The following is a 17,636-nucleotide window of genomic DNA, read 5'->3' on the forward strand; positions in this document are numbered from 1 at the left end:
TTCTTCTTCTTCTTCTTCTTCTTCTTCTTCTTCTTCTTCTTCTTCTTCTTCTTCTTCTTCTTCTTCTTCTTCTTCTTCTTCTTCTTCTTCTTCTTCTTCTTCTTCTTCTTCTTCTTCTTCTTCTTCTTCTTCATTTATTCCTGTTGACTTCCTTTCCACTGGATGGAAACCTCTCTGGATATGATACCATTTCCTCAACAGAAAACACTATGGTTTCCCAGTATGAGAACATCTTGGGGTCAGACAAGCTGTCCTACACCGTACAACCCACAGATGGAAAAGCACAATATACTTTTTACGTGGAGGGCCTTGCGTTCCCAGACAGAGACTTCAACGGCCTCGTTTCCTTGAACGCCACGCTGATGGAGCAGACTAGTTCGGTAACATATTCATTCTTTACTGTAACCAATGATCCATACATAACCTGCTATCTTTGGTCCCCAATTCGCTGTGTTTTGGCTGTGAGATGTCTTCTCCTAGCCTTTATCTCTCTGCTGCTTTCCTGTGTTCATTTTAAAATATGGCATCCTGTATTTGTCGCAGCTATATCAGCTTGACAGCTGTCACTCCGGGGGAACTAATAAACCTTGGAAAGAATAATAGATCAAAATAGGAAAGGGTTCCTTTCAAGCTGAAGACAATCCGGGGGGGGGGGCGCGGGATCCAGAGCTGATTAGTGGGGAAAAAAACATATATCTGCTTTGGATATAAACCTCGATATGTCCAGTTCAAAAAGCAGCTAGACAGGTTGGTGAGGTATTTCCAGCCTGTTTTTCATGCCAATATTAAGTGGTTTGTTATGTTTCTGTTTTAGAGCGGTCAATCACAGATATATTTTGGTCACCGCGATGTAAAAAAGATGTTGAGACTTTAGAAAGAGTACAGAGAAGAGCAACAAAGATGATTAGGGGACTGGAGGCTAAAGCATATAAGGAAAGGCTGCTGGAATTGGGTATGTCTAGTTTAACAAAGAGAAGGACGAGGGGGGAGATGATAGCAGTCTTCCAGTATCTCAGGGGCAGCCCCAAAGAAGAGGGAGTCAAGCTCTTCTCCAAAGCGCCTGAAGGCAGGACAAGAAGCAACGGATGGAAACTAATCAAGGAGAGAAGCAACCTAGAACTAAGGAGAAACTTCCTGACAGGGAGAACAATTAACCAGTGGAACAACCTGCCTCCAGAAGCGGTGAATGCTCCAACACTGGAAGTTTTTAAGAAGAGACTGGACAGTCATTTGTCCGAAATGGTATAGGGTTTCCTGCCTGAGCAGGGGGTTGGACTAGATGACCTTCAAGGTCCCTTCCAACTTTACTACTACTACTACTACTACTATTATTATTATTATTATTATTATTATTATTATTATTATTATTATTATTATTATTATTATTATTATTATATAAAAGCATGTCTGGGCTCACCGGATTAAAAAGCCACCGTTTTTTTTGTCCTGCAGTCCACTTTTCGGAAGCAGTTCCAAGTTAGAGTTGGAAGGCCCTGGCCCTAATTTCATTCATTTTCTCTCTTCTCTTTCCAGTCCTCACCAGCCATTCCAGTTTTCACGGATACTGTCATTTTCCACGTGGCTCCTTGGCTCATGACCCCCAGCACTCAGAGACCCCTGGAGATCTTTGTTTGCAGGTATCCATGAAAACACCAGCAGGATTCCCTTCCTGGGGTTAACACGACTCATTAACCGAAATTAAATTTTAGATTTTTGGAAATGCACGTCCAACGGGAGTGAAATCCTCAGGAGAGGAAAGAAATTGAACTGGAGCATTCCTTGATCATCTTTCTCACTTGTAATTCCGGCTGCCATCTTCTCTTTCGTTTAGCATCGAGAAGGGTGTCAACTCCAACGGAAAATTCCTGGAGGCGATTAAACTTTTAGCAAGGAAAGCCAACTGCAAGTTAACCATTTGCCCGGAGGTTGAAAACCGAGGAGACCGCTGGATTCAGGTACACTTGTGCGGGAAGGATTGGGATCCAGACTGGATCCCCCTGATCAAATCTCTCCAGCGACGAATCGGCGAAAATTAATTAATTAATAAAAGCAATCGGTAGAACTGTTTTGCCTCCAGACGTTTATGGATTCTCCATCACTGCAGTTTTTTGTTTTTTTTTAAATAAGAGACTGGGGAGCCATTTGGTATAGGGTCTCCTGCTTGGTTAGGGGGTTGGACTAGAAGACCTCCAAGGTCCCTTCTCATTCTGTTATTCTGTTATTCTGATTCCCCCAACAGGATGAGATGGAATTTGGGTATGTAGAGGCTCCTCACCAATCCTTCCCTGTCGTCTTCGATTCTCCCAGGAATCGGGGCCTGAAGGAATTTCCTTTTAAGAAGATTTTGGTAAGTCAACTTCTCCCGTTCTTTCTTGGGCCAAGACAGATCAGATTCTCCCCTCCTTAGAACAGAAGAAACAGGACCATCTTTCCTTCCTCTGAGGAACCTCAACAGGAGAGAGGTTGACTTCCAGCCACAAGACATCTGAACCGCACTAAGTTTTCCTGTTTCACCAAAAACGTGGAAAAGTCCTCCATGACTTCTAAGGCAGGGATGTCAAACTCAATTTCATTGAGGGCCGCATCAGCATTGCGGTTGCCCTCGGGGTGGGGTGGCGGGGTGGCCTACTGGGTGTGTGGGCGTGGATGGAGTGGGTGTGGCCTACTGGGTGGGCATGGCCAGCTCTACATCATTCGCGTCAAGGGTGCTTGTGGGGGCCTGAGCAGGAGTGGGACAAATCTGAGGGTCTCCGGTGGAAGGGGGTGGGACTGGGGCAGAGCCCATCAAGCCGGATAGGTGAAGTAGGCGAGGGCCATTTGCTGGCCACTTCCAGGCAATGGTGCATTTCTTCATTCCTCACAAAGGGTGACACCTCTCCAGCATGCACCCAAGGGGCGGGTCCGACACGGCAGGGGCTGGTTCCTCGCTGTTTCCAGACGGCCTTGTGGCGCTAAGACTGAATGCGTTTCAGCACAGATGGCCACCACAAAATTGTACATTGGCCCCCGGCCGGCCTGGGCCTGGGCCAGGGCCAAGGCAGCGGGGGCCGTTCCCTCACTGTTTCCAGGATGGCTTCGCGGGCCACATGAAACCACTTTGCGGGCCGCGTCCAGACCCCGGGCCATGTGTTTGACATGTCTGTTCTAAGGGATAGAAGATTCTTCAGTGGGTCTCTCTCTCTCTCTTTTTTTTTTGAAAAAAAAGAAAGAATAATCTTTTCAAGGCTTTTACAACGCTCTATCCTCTTTGTCTTTATTGCCACCAAGGGACCTGATTTTGGGTATGTCACTCGGGAACCCAAGAACGGAAGAGTGTCCAGTCTCGATTCTTTTGGTAACCTGGATGTCAGCCCCCCTGTCTCAGTCAAGGGAAGAGACTATTCCTTGGGGAGAATTCTCATCGGCAGCAGTTTTCCTGGGTAAGGAAGTCGTGAGGCCCATGTGTTCCATCACTCCTTAACACTTCAATCCATCAGAATACAGCTGGAAGGGGCCTTGGAGGTCTTCTAGTCCAGCCTCCTGCTCAAGCAGGAGAACCTATACCAGTGATGGCGAATCTTTTAGAGACCGAGTGCCCCAAAACTGGCCCTGCCCCCGCTCCACCCCCTGCCCCGCCCTCACTCCGCCTGCCCGCAGGGCCACTCACCGCCTCCAGGGCCCACCACAGATCACCCAGCAGCGCCATGGCGGCCATGCCCTCTGCCCGCGCCCCGCAGCATCAACTGTGCGGGATGGGGTGTGAGGGCAGAGTCTTGTCTACGCTGCCTGGCTGCCATGTCCTTGGCTGTGCTGCTCCGCGTGGGCCATGCTCGGGGGTGACTCTCCTCCAGGGGGGCTGCTGGTGAGGAGGGGGCCGCGGGGGGTCGCTGGGGCGACGGCATGTGTGCCCACAGAGAGGGCTCCGAGTGCCGCCTCTGGCACCCGTGTCATAGGTTCGCCACCACTGCCCTATACCATTCCAGACCACTGGCTATCCAGTCTCTTCTTAAAAACCTCCAGTGATGAAGCACCCACGACTTCTGGAGGCAAGCAGTTCCACTGGTTAATTGTCCTCCCTGTTAGGAAATTTCTCCTTAATTCCAGGTTACTTCTCTCCTTGATTAGGTTGGTAGGTAGGTAGGTAGGTAGGAAGCAATCTCCTGCCTTCTGGAGCTTGGAAAATAAGCTGAACCCCCTCTTCTTTATGGCAGCCCCTCGTATCCTGGTATACTGCTATCATGTCCCCCCTAGTTCTTCTTTTTTCCTACACTAGCCAAACCCAAATCCTGCAGCTGTTCTTCGTATGTTTTAGTCTCCAGTCCCCTAATCATCTTAGCTGCTCTTCTCTGCACTTTTTCCAAAGTCTCAATATCTTCTTTGTAATGTGGTGACCAAAACCGGATGCCTTATTCCATATGTGGCCTTACCAAGGCTTTCTAAAGCGGTACTAATACAGTACTTCACGTGATTTTGATTCTATGCCTCTGTTTCTACAATCAAGGAGTTTAATACAACTTGCAGGAACCAACCGGCCACCAAAAAATGTGCAGTCAAGGAGGCAGACCATGTCGTGCTGGAGAAGTCTCTTGGGCTGCAAGGAGATCCAACAGCTGATCCTAAAGGAAATTTGACGTGGACTGTCCTTTGGTTAGGTTAGGTTAATTTAATTTGTATACCGCCCTTCTCCCGTAGGACTCAGGGCGGTTCACAGCATATTAAAAACACAAATACAATATACAGGATACGAAAAAAATCATACAAAAATCATACAAAAATACACAAAATAACCCCACTAAAACCTAATTAAAAGCCAAATATTGATTGCTGTGTTCCCATTAAATAATGAAAAATTTTTTGCAGGGATGGATTTTAGGGATGGATTTTAGGAGGGATCCAGTCCGGGCGAACGACCTTTTCGGTACAGAACTCCCGCGCCGCCTTTCATTCCTCTAGGCCTTTCATCCGGATCTCGGGGGGGAGTTCGTTCCAGAGGGTGGGGGCACCCACAGAGAAGGCCCTCCCCCTGGGGGTCGCCAGCCGACATTGCTTGGCCGACGGCACCCTGAGGAGGCCCACTCTGTGGGAGCGTACCGGTCTGTGGGAGGGAATCTGTGGCAGAAGGATAGATCCTAAGGCTGAAGCTCCAGTACTTTTTTTTGGCCACCAAATGAGAATAGAGGACTCATCGGAGAAAACCCCTGATGTTGGGAAAGATGGAAGGCAAAAGGAGAAGGAGGATGAGATGGTTAGAGCAAGGGTAGCATGGCTCAGCTTGGAAACCTCTCCCTTTCCCCTCAGCATGGCTGGCTCAGGAATTCTGGGAGTTGAAGTCCACGAGTCATAAAAGAGCCAAGGTTGCCTACCTCTGTCCTAGGCCTAGGCCGCTTTATGATTCGTGGACTTCAACTCCCAGAATTCCTGAGCTGGCACGGCTAAGCATGGAAACCTCTCCCTTTCCCCTCAGCATGGCTGGCTCAGGAATTCTGGGAGTTGAAGTCCACGAGTCATAAAAGAGCCAAGGTTGCCTACCCCGGGGTTAGAGTGAGCCATTGGCACAACGAACGTGAAATTGGGCAAACTTGGGGAGACAGTGAAGGACGCTGAGGCGTGGCATGCTGTGGTCCATGGGGTTGCAAAGAGTTGGACACGACTTAGCAGTGACCAACGGAAAGCTAGACCATAAGTGTTCATGGGTTCTTCTCTTCTCTGGCTCTTCAGCCTGCATGCCCTTGGGCCACCAATCTGTAGATGCCTCAGTTACAAGGAAACTGAGATTTATTTCTTGGGTGTTATTCCACCAAACACACTCAGCAAAAGATAATGAAAAACAGTAGGAAGGCACATTAATAACCCTTCTGCTCACTGCAGTCACCAAACTGGTTCAAGCACCAAAATCCTCCATGATTAAAATTTGTCCCGCCGATTGGGAAAATAGCAAGAGAGGGAGCAGGGAACTTCCCGTGGCAGGGAGTTCCAAAGTCTGAGAAGAGCTGCCGAGAAAAATGATCTGCTCCTTCAATTTTTCTTCTGGCCTAAAGCAGAGTTAAGGCAATGTTAAGAAGTGTGGACCTCAACTCCTAGAATTCCCCAGCCAGCCTTGCAGGAGCCGGGGAATCCTGGGAATTGAAGTCCATGCCTCTTAATGTTGCCGTCAGTGCTGCAGAGCGAGAGGCAACAAAAAGCAGGACAAGGAGTAACGGATGGAAGCTAATCGAGGAGAGAAGCCACCTGGAATTTAAGGAGAAACTTCCTAACAGTGAGGAGAATTGGCCAGTGGAACAGCTTGCCACCAGAAGTTGTAAGCGTTGCCTCCTCCTCAAAAGAGCCATCCTGAAGAAGTCCTTCTCAACACATAAGGAATCAGAATCGTTCTGGAGCTTCTGCATTTCACCCTTTTCTCTTTGTCCAATACGTAGATCCGGCAACAGGAAAATGGCAAAAGTTGTGCGAGATTTTCTTTATGCTCAGAGGGTTCAAGCTCCTGTAGAGCTTTATTCCGATTGGCTGACGGTGGGTCACGTGGATGAATTCTTGAGCTTTGTTCCAGCTCCAGGCAAGAAGGTACGGATCGATGGGGGAAACTGGGCAGGGGGTTGGACTAGAAGACCTCCAAGGCCCCTTCCAGGCTTATTATTCTATGTGCTGTCATTCCCTTTCCCAATTAAGCTTGCATTCACCTGCAGTAGATTATGAACATCAGGCCAGCTTACCTGGCTGCATAGGGGCGGGGCCATCTGCATAACCCTGTGTGAACTTTTCCTTTATCATATCTTCCTTCTCCATAAAATAAAGTAAAACAATACAATAAATAAATCAATAAAATAAAGTAAAATAAAAAATAAAATAAAAAAAAACAAAACAAAACAAAATTAAATTAAAATAAATAAAATAAAATAATAAAAAATAAAATCAAATAAAGTAAAATAAAAAATAAAATAAAAAATAAAACAAAACAAAATAAAATAAGTAAAATAAAATAAAATAATAAAAAATAAAACAAAATAAAATAAAAAACAAAAAACAAAATAAAATAGGTAAAATAAAATAAAATAAAAAATTAAATTAAAATAAATAAATTAAAATAAATAAAATAAAATAATAAAAAGTAAAATAAAATAAAAAATAAAGAAATAAAAAATGAAATAAAAAACAAAACAAAACAAACAAAATAAAATAAGTAAAATAAAATAAAATAATAAAAAATAAAATAAAAAATAAAGTAAAATAAATAAACAAAACAAAACAAAAAATAAAATAAAATAAAATAAAATTAAAATAAAATAAAATAAAATAAAAAATAAAGTAAAATAAAGTAAAATAAAAAATAAAGTAAAATAAAAAATAAAATAAAGTAAAATAAAAAATAAAATAAAGTAAAATAAAAAATAAAATAAAGTAAAATAAAAAATAAAATAAAACAAAATAAAATAAAATAAGTAAAATAAAGTAAAATAAAGTAAAATAAAAAATAAAATAAGTAAAATAAAATAAAATAATAAAATAAAATAATAAAAAATAATAAAAAAAATAAAAAATAAAATAAAATAAAACAGTATTCCTCGACTTACAACAATTGAGTTCAAAGTTACAAGGGCACTGAAAAAAGTGACTTAGGACCATTTTCACCCCATCATGCAACATCCCTGCAGTCACATGATCAAAATTTGGACGCTTGGCAACTGGTTCATACTTATGACGGTTGCAGTGTCCCGGAGTCACGTGATTTCCCTCTTGCGGCCTTCTGACCAACAAACTCCATGGGGAAGCCAGATTCACTTAACAACCGGGTTACTAACTTAACCACTGCAGTGATTCACTTAACAACTGTGACAAGGGAAGGTTGTAAAATGGGGCAAAACAAACTTAAGACCTGTCCCGCTTAGCGACAGGACTTTTGGTCTCCATTGTGTAGTCATAAGGTGAGGACTACTTTACTAACTGGCATGTTAGTTCAACTGTTTGTGTGCGGACCTCGCAGTAAGTAAAACACAGCAAACCTCCTGCATCCAGTTGTTGCCTCCAGATGTTGTGGGAACTTCATCACTGGAAGCTTTTAAGAAGAGACTGGACTGCCCTCAGTCAGAAATGGTGTCGGGTCTCCTGCTTGGTTGGGGGGGTTGGACTAGATGACCCACAAGGTCCCTTCCAACTCTGTTATTCTGATTCTCTGGGAACAAAATTCAGCTCCGGTTCTTACCCTCCTTGGGGGTGTCTCTCCACGCAGGGTTTCCGGCTGCTTCTGGCCAGTCCCCTCGCTTGCTTGAAGCTGTTTGAAGAGAAGCAAAGAGAAGGCTACGGGGAGGCTGCCCTATTTGAAGGTGAGCGCTGACATTATTCTTCCCGGCTGATTCCGTGAGACGCCAGCCATCCTGATGCATCAATCTGATTTTTCCAGGTCTCCGGACGGTGGGGAAAATTACCCTCGACGAGATCCTGCGGGACAGAAATTTGCGCCAAGACAGCAAATATGTTCAGGTAAAACAGTAACAAAGGTGTGATGTTTTGGTAGGAAATCTTTTACAAAGACTTCTGAGACACAGCACATTAAAAGAAAAAATAGGTTCCGAGCAAAAGGCAGAAGTTCCCCATTGTATCATTAAGTTCCCACCATTAGGTAACCATTTAACAATTATTTAGATACCGAACTAGATGCTCAGGATGCTCTTTCGTATACGACTTTTCTAAGAAGTTTGTTTGCATCATCACAACTGCTAACATTTTGTCTAGGCCACTCTTAGTAACTTCCTTTCTTGACCACCGCTAGATCCTCTTTTTGGATCTGTCAAATAATGGTAATAGAAAGCTATCAGCTGCCTGTATTCAGATCCCAGATTCTTATTTTCTAACAAGTAGAAAAAGCATTTTTTTGGGTTTGGCTGAAAAAAACTCTGCATCTGTTTGAAAAGTGGTGCGTTATCCTTTGAAATATCACACAGTTTATACAAGCTTTGCTACCTCTTGGTTCTCCCCAGCTGAGCAAAGAAAACATTGCTTCATTTTAGGAAGATTTAAAACTCTCCCCTTAAATCAATAACCGCATATAGTTTTTCAGCCTACGTGTCCCTTTAGATAATATGTCCCACACCTCTTTTTGTGTTCTAGTTAATTATTTCACCAGGCTGTGGGGAAACATTAATTTCCCGAATACCCTATTAAAGGGGAAATTATTAACCACAACTATGCCTTATCAAATCATCTTAAATTTCAAACTAGCTCTGCTGGCTAGAATTACAGGATGTAAAACCCCACGCTTCTAAAAAATGATGGAGTTGGACAGCTTAGTCTGAAAGTTACCGTAAATCTTAGGACGAAAAAACAGATTGAATGTCTTTGTGTGTAGTGGCGAAGGTCCAGGGAAGGTCCTGATTCAAATCCAACCTCCTGGGGTGATTCTAGGCCCCTCTTCTGTCTCCTCTTCTCTCTCTCTCTCTCTTTCTCCAACCTATTTCACGGGAAATGAGGTTCCCCCGCTCTCGGCAGAAAGCCAGGATAAAAAGCCAACATAATACAATTAATTCCTGCTTGAGCAGGGGGCTGGACTAGAAGACCTCCAAGGTCCCTTTCAGCTCTATTCGATTCTTCTTCATAATACAGGTAGTCCTCAACTTACAAGAATTCATTCAGTGATCATTTGAAGTTACATGTCATGGTTCCGACAGACGAAACCCTTCAAAAGAACTTCGAGGCATTGTTTACCTTAAAGAATCTTTATTTTGAGTAGCATAATATCGGCACTGCATAATCGAAGCCAAAAACTGAATTCCCCTCCCCTGGGCACATAGTATCAACGCACAATTCCCTCCTTCAATTAACAGTCATAAATCACATTCCCCAATTAGCTTGACACGCGGCCCTCCTCTCCAGTTCTCCCGTCCCTCAATTCCTTATCCGCTCTGGTTACAATAACCTTGTTTCTCACATTAGGTTTAGTGTTGTTCTATCTAGCTGGACTCTCGCTCACATCCCTCCTCCCAGCATTATCTAAAAGCAAAAGGTAAAAGATGGCTACATTTCCATCCATTTGTTGTCAATACAAAAACATCCGATGTTAGCAGCGTTGACATTACAACTGACCTAGGACTGTTTTTCACACTTACGACCATTGCAGTATCCCCAGGGTCACGTGAGCAAAATTCAGACACTTGGCAACTGACTCATATTTATGACGGTCGCCGTGTCCCGGGGTCACGTGATCCCCCTTTGCGGCCTTCTGACAAGCAAAGCCAACGGGGGAAGCCCAGATTCACTGAACAACTGTGTTACTAAATTAAGGACTGCAGTGATTCACTTAGCAACTGTGGCGAGAAACGTCATAAAATGGGACATAATTTGCTTAACAATTGCCTCAATTAGCAACAGATATTTTGGGCTCAGTTGTGGTCATAAATCAAGGACTACCTTGTTCCATTACTTGGACACTAAACTCAGGACAACGATGAGATAGGCGCCAAGTCATAGGTATCAAAGTGCCTTCAAGACAGGTAACATGAATTAAACCTTTAACCCAAACTTGGCAACTTTTAAGACTCGTGGACTTCAACTCCCAGAATTCCCCAGCCAGTTATGAATTCTGGGAGTTAAAGTCCACAAGTCTTCAAGTTGGGAGACCTCCCCCACTTCAACCTGATGGGAACCCACTTGCATCACACACCTTGTCCTTGTGGTTCCTCTTCCCAGAGTTGCATTGACTGGAACCGGAGTATTTTAAAGCGGGAACTCGGATTGACTGAACGAGACATCATTGACATACCCCAGCTCTTCACTCTGGAAGGATCCACCGCGTCAGCCTTGTTCCCAGACATGGTGAGAGAGAGACTCCTTCCCATTGGTCTTTCCAAAGCAGGATCCCTTCAGAGCATCCCATGGGGCTGAGCCAACACCCAAGGCTGTTTTTCGTTTGTCCCTGGAGAGAACAGCAGAGATTTATAATCTAGCACAGTTTCCATCTGTAAAAGGGAGAAACTGGAACATTTCCTAATTTTCTTATCCTAGTTTTTAAAGATTGCATTCAATGTTGTTATGTTGAATGGGTAGTGGCCAAAAGGGGGTTTTTCTTAAAAAAAAATTACATGGGGTGGAAGGTTAACAATGAAGACGATGGCCAACCAGCACAGTTACCCCCAAGCCACGGTTCTAATCGTGAAGGCTAATTCCTGTTGACTCAAAAAAGGGAAGCTTAGATTTAAACCCTTTAGCAGAGACACAGACATGGGGGGTGACAACCATTTTACTCAATTCTGGGCCAAAAAAAGGTTCCTTCCAAAACTGAATGAAGGGAAGTGTTGGGTGTTGATGTAACAATCACTTAAATAGGAGCCAGACGTGTGCTGCAGCTGCCAAAAAAGCCAACACAATCCTAGACTGCATTAACAGAGGGATTGAATCAAAATCACGTGAAGTGTTAATACCGCTTTATAATACCTTGGTTAAGACCATACTTGGAATATTGCATCCAGTTTTGGTCGCTACAGTATTAAACAAAGATGTTGAGACTCTGGAAAGAGCGCAGAGAAGAGCGACAAAGATGATTAGGGGACTGGAGGCTAAAGCATATAAGGAACGGTTGCTGGAATTGGGTATGTCTAGTTTAATGAAGAGAAGGACCAGGGGGGACAGGATAGCAAGTCTTCCAATATCTTAGGGGCTGCCCCAAAGAAGAGGGAGTCAAGTTATTCTCCAAAGCCCCTGAAGGCAGGACAAGAAGCAATGGATGGAAACCAACCAAGGAGAGAAGCAACCTAGAACTAAGCAGAAATTTCCTGACAGTGAGGACAATTAGGCTTAACTCTAGAAGTTGTGGGTGACAGTTAAAACAATTCATCAGTGGAACGGCTTGCCTCCAGAAGTTGTGGATGCTCCAACACTGGAGGCTTTTAACAACATATTTGTCTGAAATGGTCCAGGGTTTCTTCCTTAAACAGAGGGTTAGATTAGAAGATCTCCACGGTCCCTTCTAACTCGTGTTATTCTGCTTGGAAGACAGAGATGGACGAGAAGTCAGCTCAATCTTTTGTCCTCTTCTCTGCAGGTCAATATGCTCGTCTTAGGAAAATACCTGGGCATTCCCAAGCCATATGGACCCATCATCCACGGCCAGTGTTGCTTGGAAGCGAATGTCCGCTCCCTCCTGGAGCCACTGGGCCTCTCCTGCACGTTCATTGATGACTTTTTCTCCTACCACGTCTTGTCCGGAGAAGTCCACTGTGGCACCAACGTCCAGCGGGAACGTTTTTCTTTTCACTGGTGGAATATCCTTCCGTGAACAAACCACGCTGTTAACTCAGACTTAATTTTCTCAGCACCTTTGTCTCCGAGGCTGGAGAGAAGCAACAGCATGGGAAATCGTCGGAAGGAGAAAGAGAACCTTTTCCAGAGATAATTTCTCAGCACCTTCCCGAATTTTGTTTCATTTTGGTGTCTCTGAAAACCCAAGGCCCTCACAGCTAACCATGCAAGGGAACGCAAGACAGCACACATTAGATACATTTGTCCGGCTTTCTGCCTCTGGAGAAACCAGCCAGAGAAGAAGAAATCACCAGGAAAAGCCAAATGTGTTTACATTTTCAGTGGGAATTACTCAAAAGGGATCACCAGGAGCTTGTGGATAAAACCACGAGGAACTGCTGTCTCTTCTCCGTGTAAGGAGCCAGAAATATTTATTCATTGTATGAAGGCTGACCTAAATTGACTTCCCAACGTTTTGAAGGAGGAAAGAGGCACTTGTCAATCTTGCAAACGTTTGTCATTTTAAGTTGCTAATCCGGGGTTCTAAACAGATGCAAATCCAGCCCGAAGTTTGTTTACTTGGCAGAATTTGCATGTGGGAAGGGGGACAGTTGTGGTCCACCGCTAGTTAGAGGTAGATTTAGAGGCTAAGAGTAGAGCGATGAAGGACAAGCTGCAAAAAAAATCAGGTGAGGATCTCGCCCAAAAAGAGAAGGACGGGAATCCTTCTGAACATTGGGACTGAGATGGGACCGTGACCTCAGCCAGGAATGCAAAATAAAAACGTGCATTATGAAATTTGTCTCCTGTTCGGTTGTGCAAGCTGATTTCTTTGCAGCTTCGGTGACTTTCATCAGCACCACTCAAGAGGAAGTGTTGGTGTGCTCCATTTTTCCTTCGAAATGAGGGTCATGGGGGCTTTGCCACTGAAATCTCCTTAGCAAGAGGCACCCTCGGTGACATTACGTGAAATCCTTCACGATTCAATACATCAGAAAAGCTTCTCACCAGGGACAATAAGTAAACAATATATGGTGACAGAGTTCATACCGTGCAGCTTGTCCTTGATTTATCACTGTTCGTTTAGCAACCGTTCAGAGTTACAGTGGCACTGAAATAAATGTCTTGTGACCGGTCCTTGCAGTTGCGACCGTTGCAAGCATGATTAAACTTCTGGCGCTTGGCAACTGGAGAGAATTTACAACAGTTGCAGAGGTCATGTTATTGCCAGGCAGCTTTCCATCAAGCAGTCAATGTTGGAGGGCAGATTTGCTTAATGACGGCACGATTCACTTAAGGACTGCGGTAAAATTCTAATCGCAATTGAAGCTATAAGTTTAGGATCAGCTGTCTGTGAATCCCAGGTTGGCTTAGAAGATTCCCCAAAGCAATGACAGATCCCCATGAAAAGGAGAAACTGCAGGCCTCTGTGCTTAAGCAGAGATGCTTTGGACTTAACCCCTTCAAATCTAGCCGGGGGTGTGTGTGCAGAGATGCAAGGCCCCCACCCCATGTTTTTATGGGGTGAATGAAACTCTGCAAGGTCCATTCGCTCATAAAGTATGGCTCACATCCAAAGTGGCACACACAATGAGCAGGAAAGGAGATTGTTTAATTAACAGAGCACACCTTAATCAGGTTAAGCGTGACTCATTAGTCCATGGAGTGCCACTGACAGGAACACTCCACATGGGACAAAAGCAAATAAAAAGTAGCCCTGACCAAGGTCTATAAAATCACGCTTGGCTTTGATCAAGAGGTTCTGGAAAAAGTTGTCCTCTCCCCTGCCAAAAGGTCAAAGTCAGGGTCATCCCACCAAGCTGATTGGAAAAATAAATATCTGTTTCCGCACGGTAAATCTGCGAAATTCATAATAATAATAATAATCATCATCATCATCATCATCATCTTTATTGATTAGCCCTTGCGCCATATCAAAGTGCAAAGTTCCAGCAACAAAACATTAGGAAAGTTTGATAAAAGCAATTTAAAATGAACTTTGATAAAATACAGTTTAAAATGAAACTAGAGTAAAATACGACTTAAAATGAAATTAGAGTAAAATGAAATTAAAATAGAGTACAGTAATTTAAAATATAGATAAAATATGATAAAATTACATCTTGGGAGTCACCCTTGCAATCTACCCCAATCAGTCCCACATAGGCAGATCTCAACCGAACCATTTTGTTTAAATATTGTGCTGCGTTAAATGTTATTTTCAAGTTCTGGCCGCACATAAGGTAAGTTGTTTTGATATGGGGATCCCAATGAGTCATTTGTTTGGTATATAGACCGAGGTACCTGTCTCCCACCCTCTTGTACAGGCAACAATCAAATAGGATGTGAGCCAGGTCTTCTACCTCTGCCGCTCCGCAAATGCAGAGACGCTCATTGTAAGGTATAGAATGGAATCTCCCATATCTGACCATTGTGTCAAGCTGTTCGAATCTCGCTTGCGTAAATACCTCCCTAAGGTGTTTTGGCAGTTGTAACTTCAAATAGCTGTCTACTTGAAAAGTACGCTTGTATTTACTCAGCCATTTCAAGTTACCCACCTTACTAAGGATCACTACATCATTTTGTGCTTCTATATCCTTAATTCTTTGGGCAGCCCTTTTTTTGAATTGTTCTCATGTTACGCAAAAGATAGGAAGACCACAGCTTCTTACAAAATTTGTTAGGTTTGGTGACCCAGGAGATTTGTGGTTGTAATTTTATTTGCTCTAGTAGACATAACTTGGGGAGTCTATCAGTCTCCATTTCATTGACTTTGCACCAGTAGTTATAAGCTCTCATTTTGGATAGAGCATGAATTGTATGAATTCCCAATTCAGCTCTAACTGCTGCAGCAGGTGTTCTTGGATCTACACCCAGAATACATCTCAAATGCTGGGACTGTGTTTGTTCTAAGACTGTGGTTGAGTAGAGACCCCAAACTTCTGCTCCATACAAGAGCATAGTGGTAACCTTAGCTTTATATACCTTAATTAATAGTAGTAACTGTGAGAGGGACCTCGGAGTCCTAGTGGACAATCATTTAAATAGGAGCCAGCCGTGTGCTGCAGCTGCCAAAAAGGCCAACACAGTGCTAGGCTGCATTAACAGAGGGATAGAATCAAGATCACGTGAAGTGTTAATACCACTTTACAAGGCCTTGGTAAGGCCACACTTGGAATAGTGCATCCAGTTTTGGTCACCACGATGTAAAAAAGATGTTGAGACTCTAGAAAGAGTGCAGAGAAGAGCAACAAAGATGATTAGGGGACTGGAGGCTAAAGCATATAAGGAACGGCTGCTGGAATTGGGTATGTCTAGTTTAATGAAGAGAAGGACGAGGGGGGACAGGATAGCAGTGTTCCAATATCTCAGGGGCTGCCCCAAAGAAGAGGGAGTCAAGCTATTTTCCAAAGCGCCTGAAGGCAGGACGAGAAGCAATGGATGGAAATTAATCAAGGAGAGAAGCAACCTAGAACTAAGGAGAAACTTCCTGACAGTTAGAACAATTAACCAGTGGAACAACCTGCCTCCAGAAGCTGTAAATGCTCCAACACTGGAAGTTTTTAAGAAGAGACTGGACAGCCATTTGTCCGAAATGGTATAGGGTTTCCTGCCTGAGCAGGGGGTTGGACTAGATGACCTTCAAGGTCCCTTCCAACTTTATCATTATTAATAATGGGGCTAAGGACCCTGGGTAACTATGGTTGTGAAATTCATAATCATAAGATGTCTATGGGGATTCTCAGTCATCCAGGTCGTGGTTGTCCCAAAGGTGCTTTTTTTCAGGAGGCAACTGGACCTTGTATTTTGGTTTTTTTTTGAAGACGTTTGGCTTCTCATCCAACAAGAGCTGGATCAGAGCGGAAGAAGCTTCTTGGAGGAGAAGCGAAACGTTTTCAAAGAAAACACCAAGAAAGTTCAATTGCCTTTTGGAAAAAGCACTTCTGAGACAATGTGAAGATACTGTGATGGGGAAGTGTTGACCATCGATGCAGGAAAACCAGAAGATCTCTGGATAATTGTGCATATATTTTTATCTTTTGCATCAGAAGCCGGTGAAAACACAGCAGTGTTGAAGCACACACACTGGGTGAGAAGGATTAACACATTCAGTCTGCATTTAGCTGTCCCTTTTTATTGTCCGTTTCCTACTTTGTCTGTCTTCTTTCTCCACGTTTAGTCCCCTTCTAATCCAAATTTAGTTCTAAGGTTTAATAAAGCAGTTCACCAGGTTTTTCTGCTCGGTGCTTGGTCAAAAAACAAAGGCGGAAAGAGGAACTATTAAACCTGTTTTTCAAGAGAGCTTTTAGAGTCTGCTGCCCCCCCTGTAAATCATCTTAAGACCATCTCATTCCCAAGAGTTTTGTGAGTATGGCATCTTGGAGCCCACACAACAATTCCAAGAGTTTTTTTAAGTAGACAACTCCATGCAGGATGGTCTATCAAGGTCTTGGAAGAGTCAAGCTGGCCTCCTATCTTCACATCTCCACTGCAGGTCCTGGCTTCTCCTGGTTGTGAGAACAACTAGGACTATGTGGGGAGAAACAGATGATGGATGATGGGGTTTATGAGCAGCGCACTATTCACTCCTAAGTCACTTTGAGACAGAAAATTGACAAACTTACACAAGGTTCCATCAGTCCAATCTTAACTGCTTCTCTCTTTCTTAGGGAAGAATAAACAAAGATAAATCTAATCTCCAGAAGAGACCAATCAGAGGAAGGCAGACATCATCTGTCTCTCCCAAAGATGAACTGAAGGGGAAGATCAAAAGCTTCAAAACAAAGGCAGCCTTTTAAAACGGCCACCTCCGGCTTAAGGAGGGATAATTTTTGTTTTATCTCATAAAAGGTGCTAATTGGCTTAACAGAAGCTGGCAAATTGCATCGTCACTCATGAAGGCTGTTGGAAAGGGACCCTGGGTGTACATTCAACACCTTCAAGCATTAGTGTAATTGTCAAAACATTTGTCTGTGTGCTTGTATTACAGGTAGCCCTTGACAACCGCAGTTGAGCCCAAAATTTCTGGAGCTAAGTGAGATGTTTGCCCCACTTTAGGACCTCTTTTGCCAGTTGTTAAGTGAATCACTGCAGTGATTAAGCTAGTTACGCAGTTGTTAAGTGGATCTGGCCTCCCCAATTGGCTTTGTTTAGCCGAAGGTCGCAAAAGGGGATCACATGACTCCAGGACACTGCAACCGTCATAACTAGGAGTCAGTTGCTAAGAATCTGAATTTTCATCACTTGACCAAAGCGCCTATGGATACTGCAAGAGTCCTAGATGTAAAAAATGGTCTTAAGTGATTTTTTTGCAGGGCGGTTTATAACTTTCAACAGTCATTAAATAAGGATTACCTGCACTTAACTATTCATGTATGCTAAACAGCCCCATGATTCTGTAATTGTTCAATGAACAGAACATTTGGGTCCTC

The 17,636-nt window shown here is 43.7% G+C and overlaps 1 protein-coding gene across 1 annotated transcript in view; it reads left to right on the forward strand.

The window, feature by feature from the left end:
- LOC107296461 (protein-arginine deiminase type-1-like) overlaps positions 1–12,241 on the forward strand; it is a gene marked incomplete at its 5' end in the record, with an annotated part of 13,272 nt that extends 1,031 nt beyond the window's left edge. The window contains 10 exons of the mRNA XM_015825814.1: positions 202–380; positions 1,534–1,637; positions 1,832–1,955; positions 2,240–2,347; positions 3,268–3,419; positions 6,396–6,540; positions 8,204–8,297; positions 8,375–8,454; positions 10,657–10,782; positions 12,008–12,241. Coding sequence (XP_015681300.1) covers positions 202–380; positions 1,534–1,637; positions 1,832–1,955; positions 2,240–2,347; positions 3,268–3,419; positions 6,396–6,540; positions 8,204–8,297; positions 8,375–8,454; positions 10,657–10,782; positions 12,008–12,241 — 1,346 coding nt within the window. The remainder of the gene's footprint in view (positions 1–201; positions 381–1,533; positions 1,638–1,831; positions 1,956–2,239; positions 2,348–3,267; positions 3,420–6,395; positions 6,541–8,203; positions 8,298–8,374; positions 8,455–10,656; positions 10,783–12,007) is intronic.
- Between the last annotated feature and the right edge of the window lie 5,395 nt (positions 12,242–17,636).

Source organism: Protobothrops mucrosquamatus, unplaced genomic scaffold (genome assembly GCF_001527695.2).
Source record: "Protobothrops mucrosquamatus isolate PMUCROS unplaced genomic scaffold, P.Mucros_1.0 scaffold2817, whole genome shotgun sequence".
In the NCBI taxonomy this organism is placed as follows: domain Eukaryota; kingdom Metazoa; phylum Chordata; class Lepidosauria; order Squamata; family Viperidae; genus Protobothrops; species Protobothrops mucrosquamatus.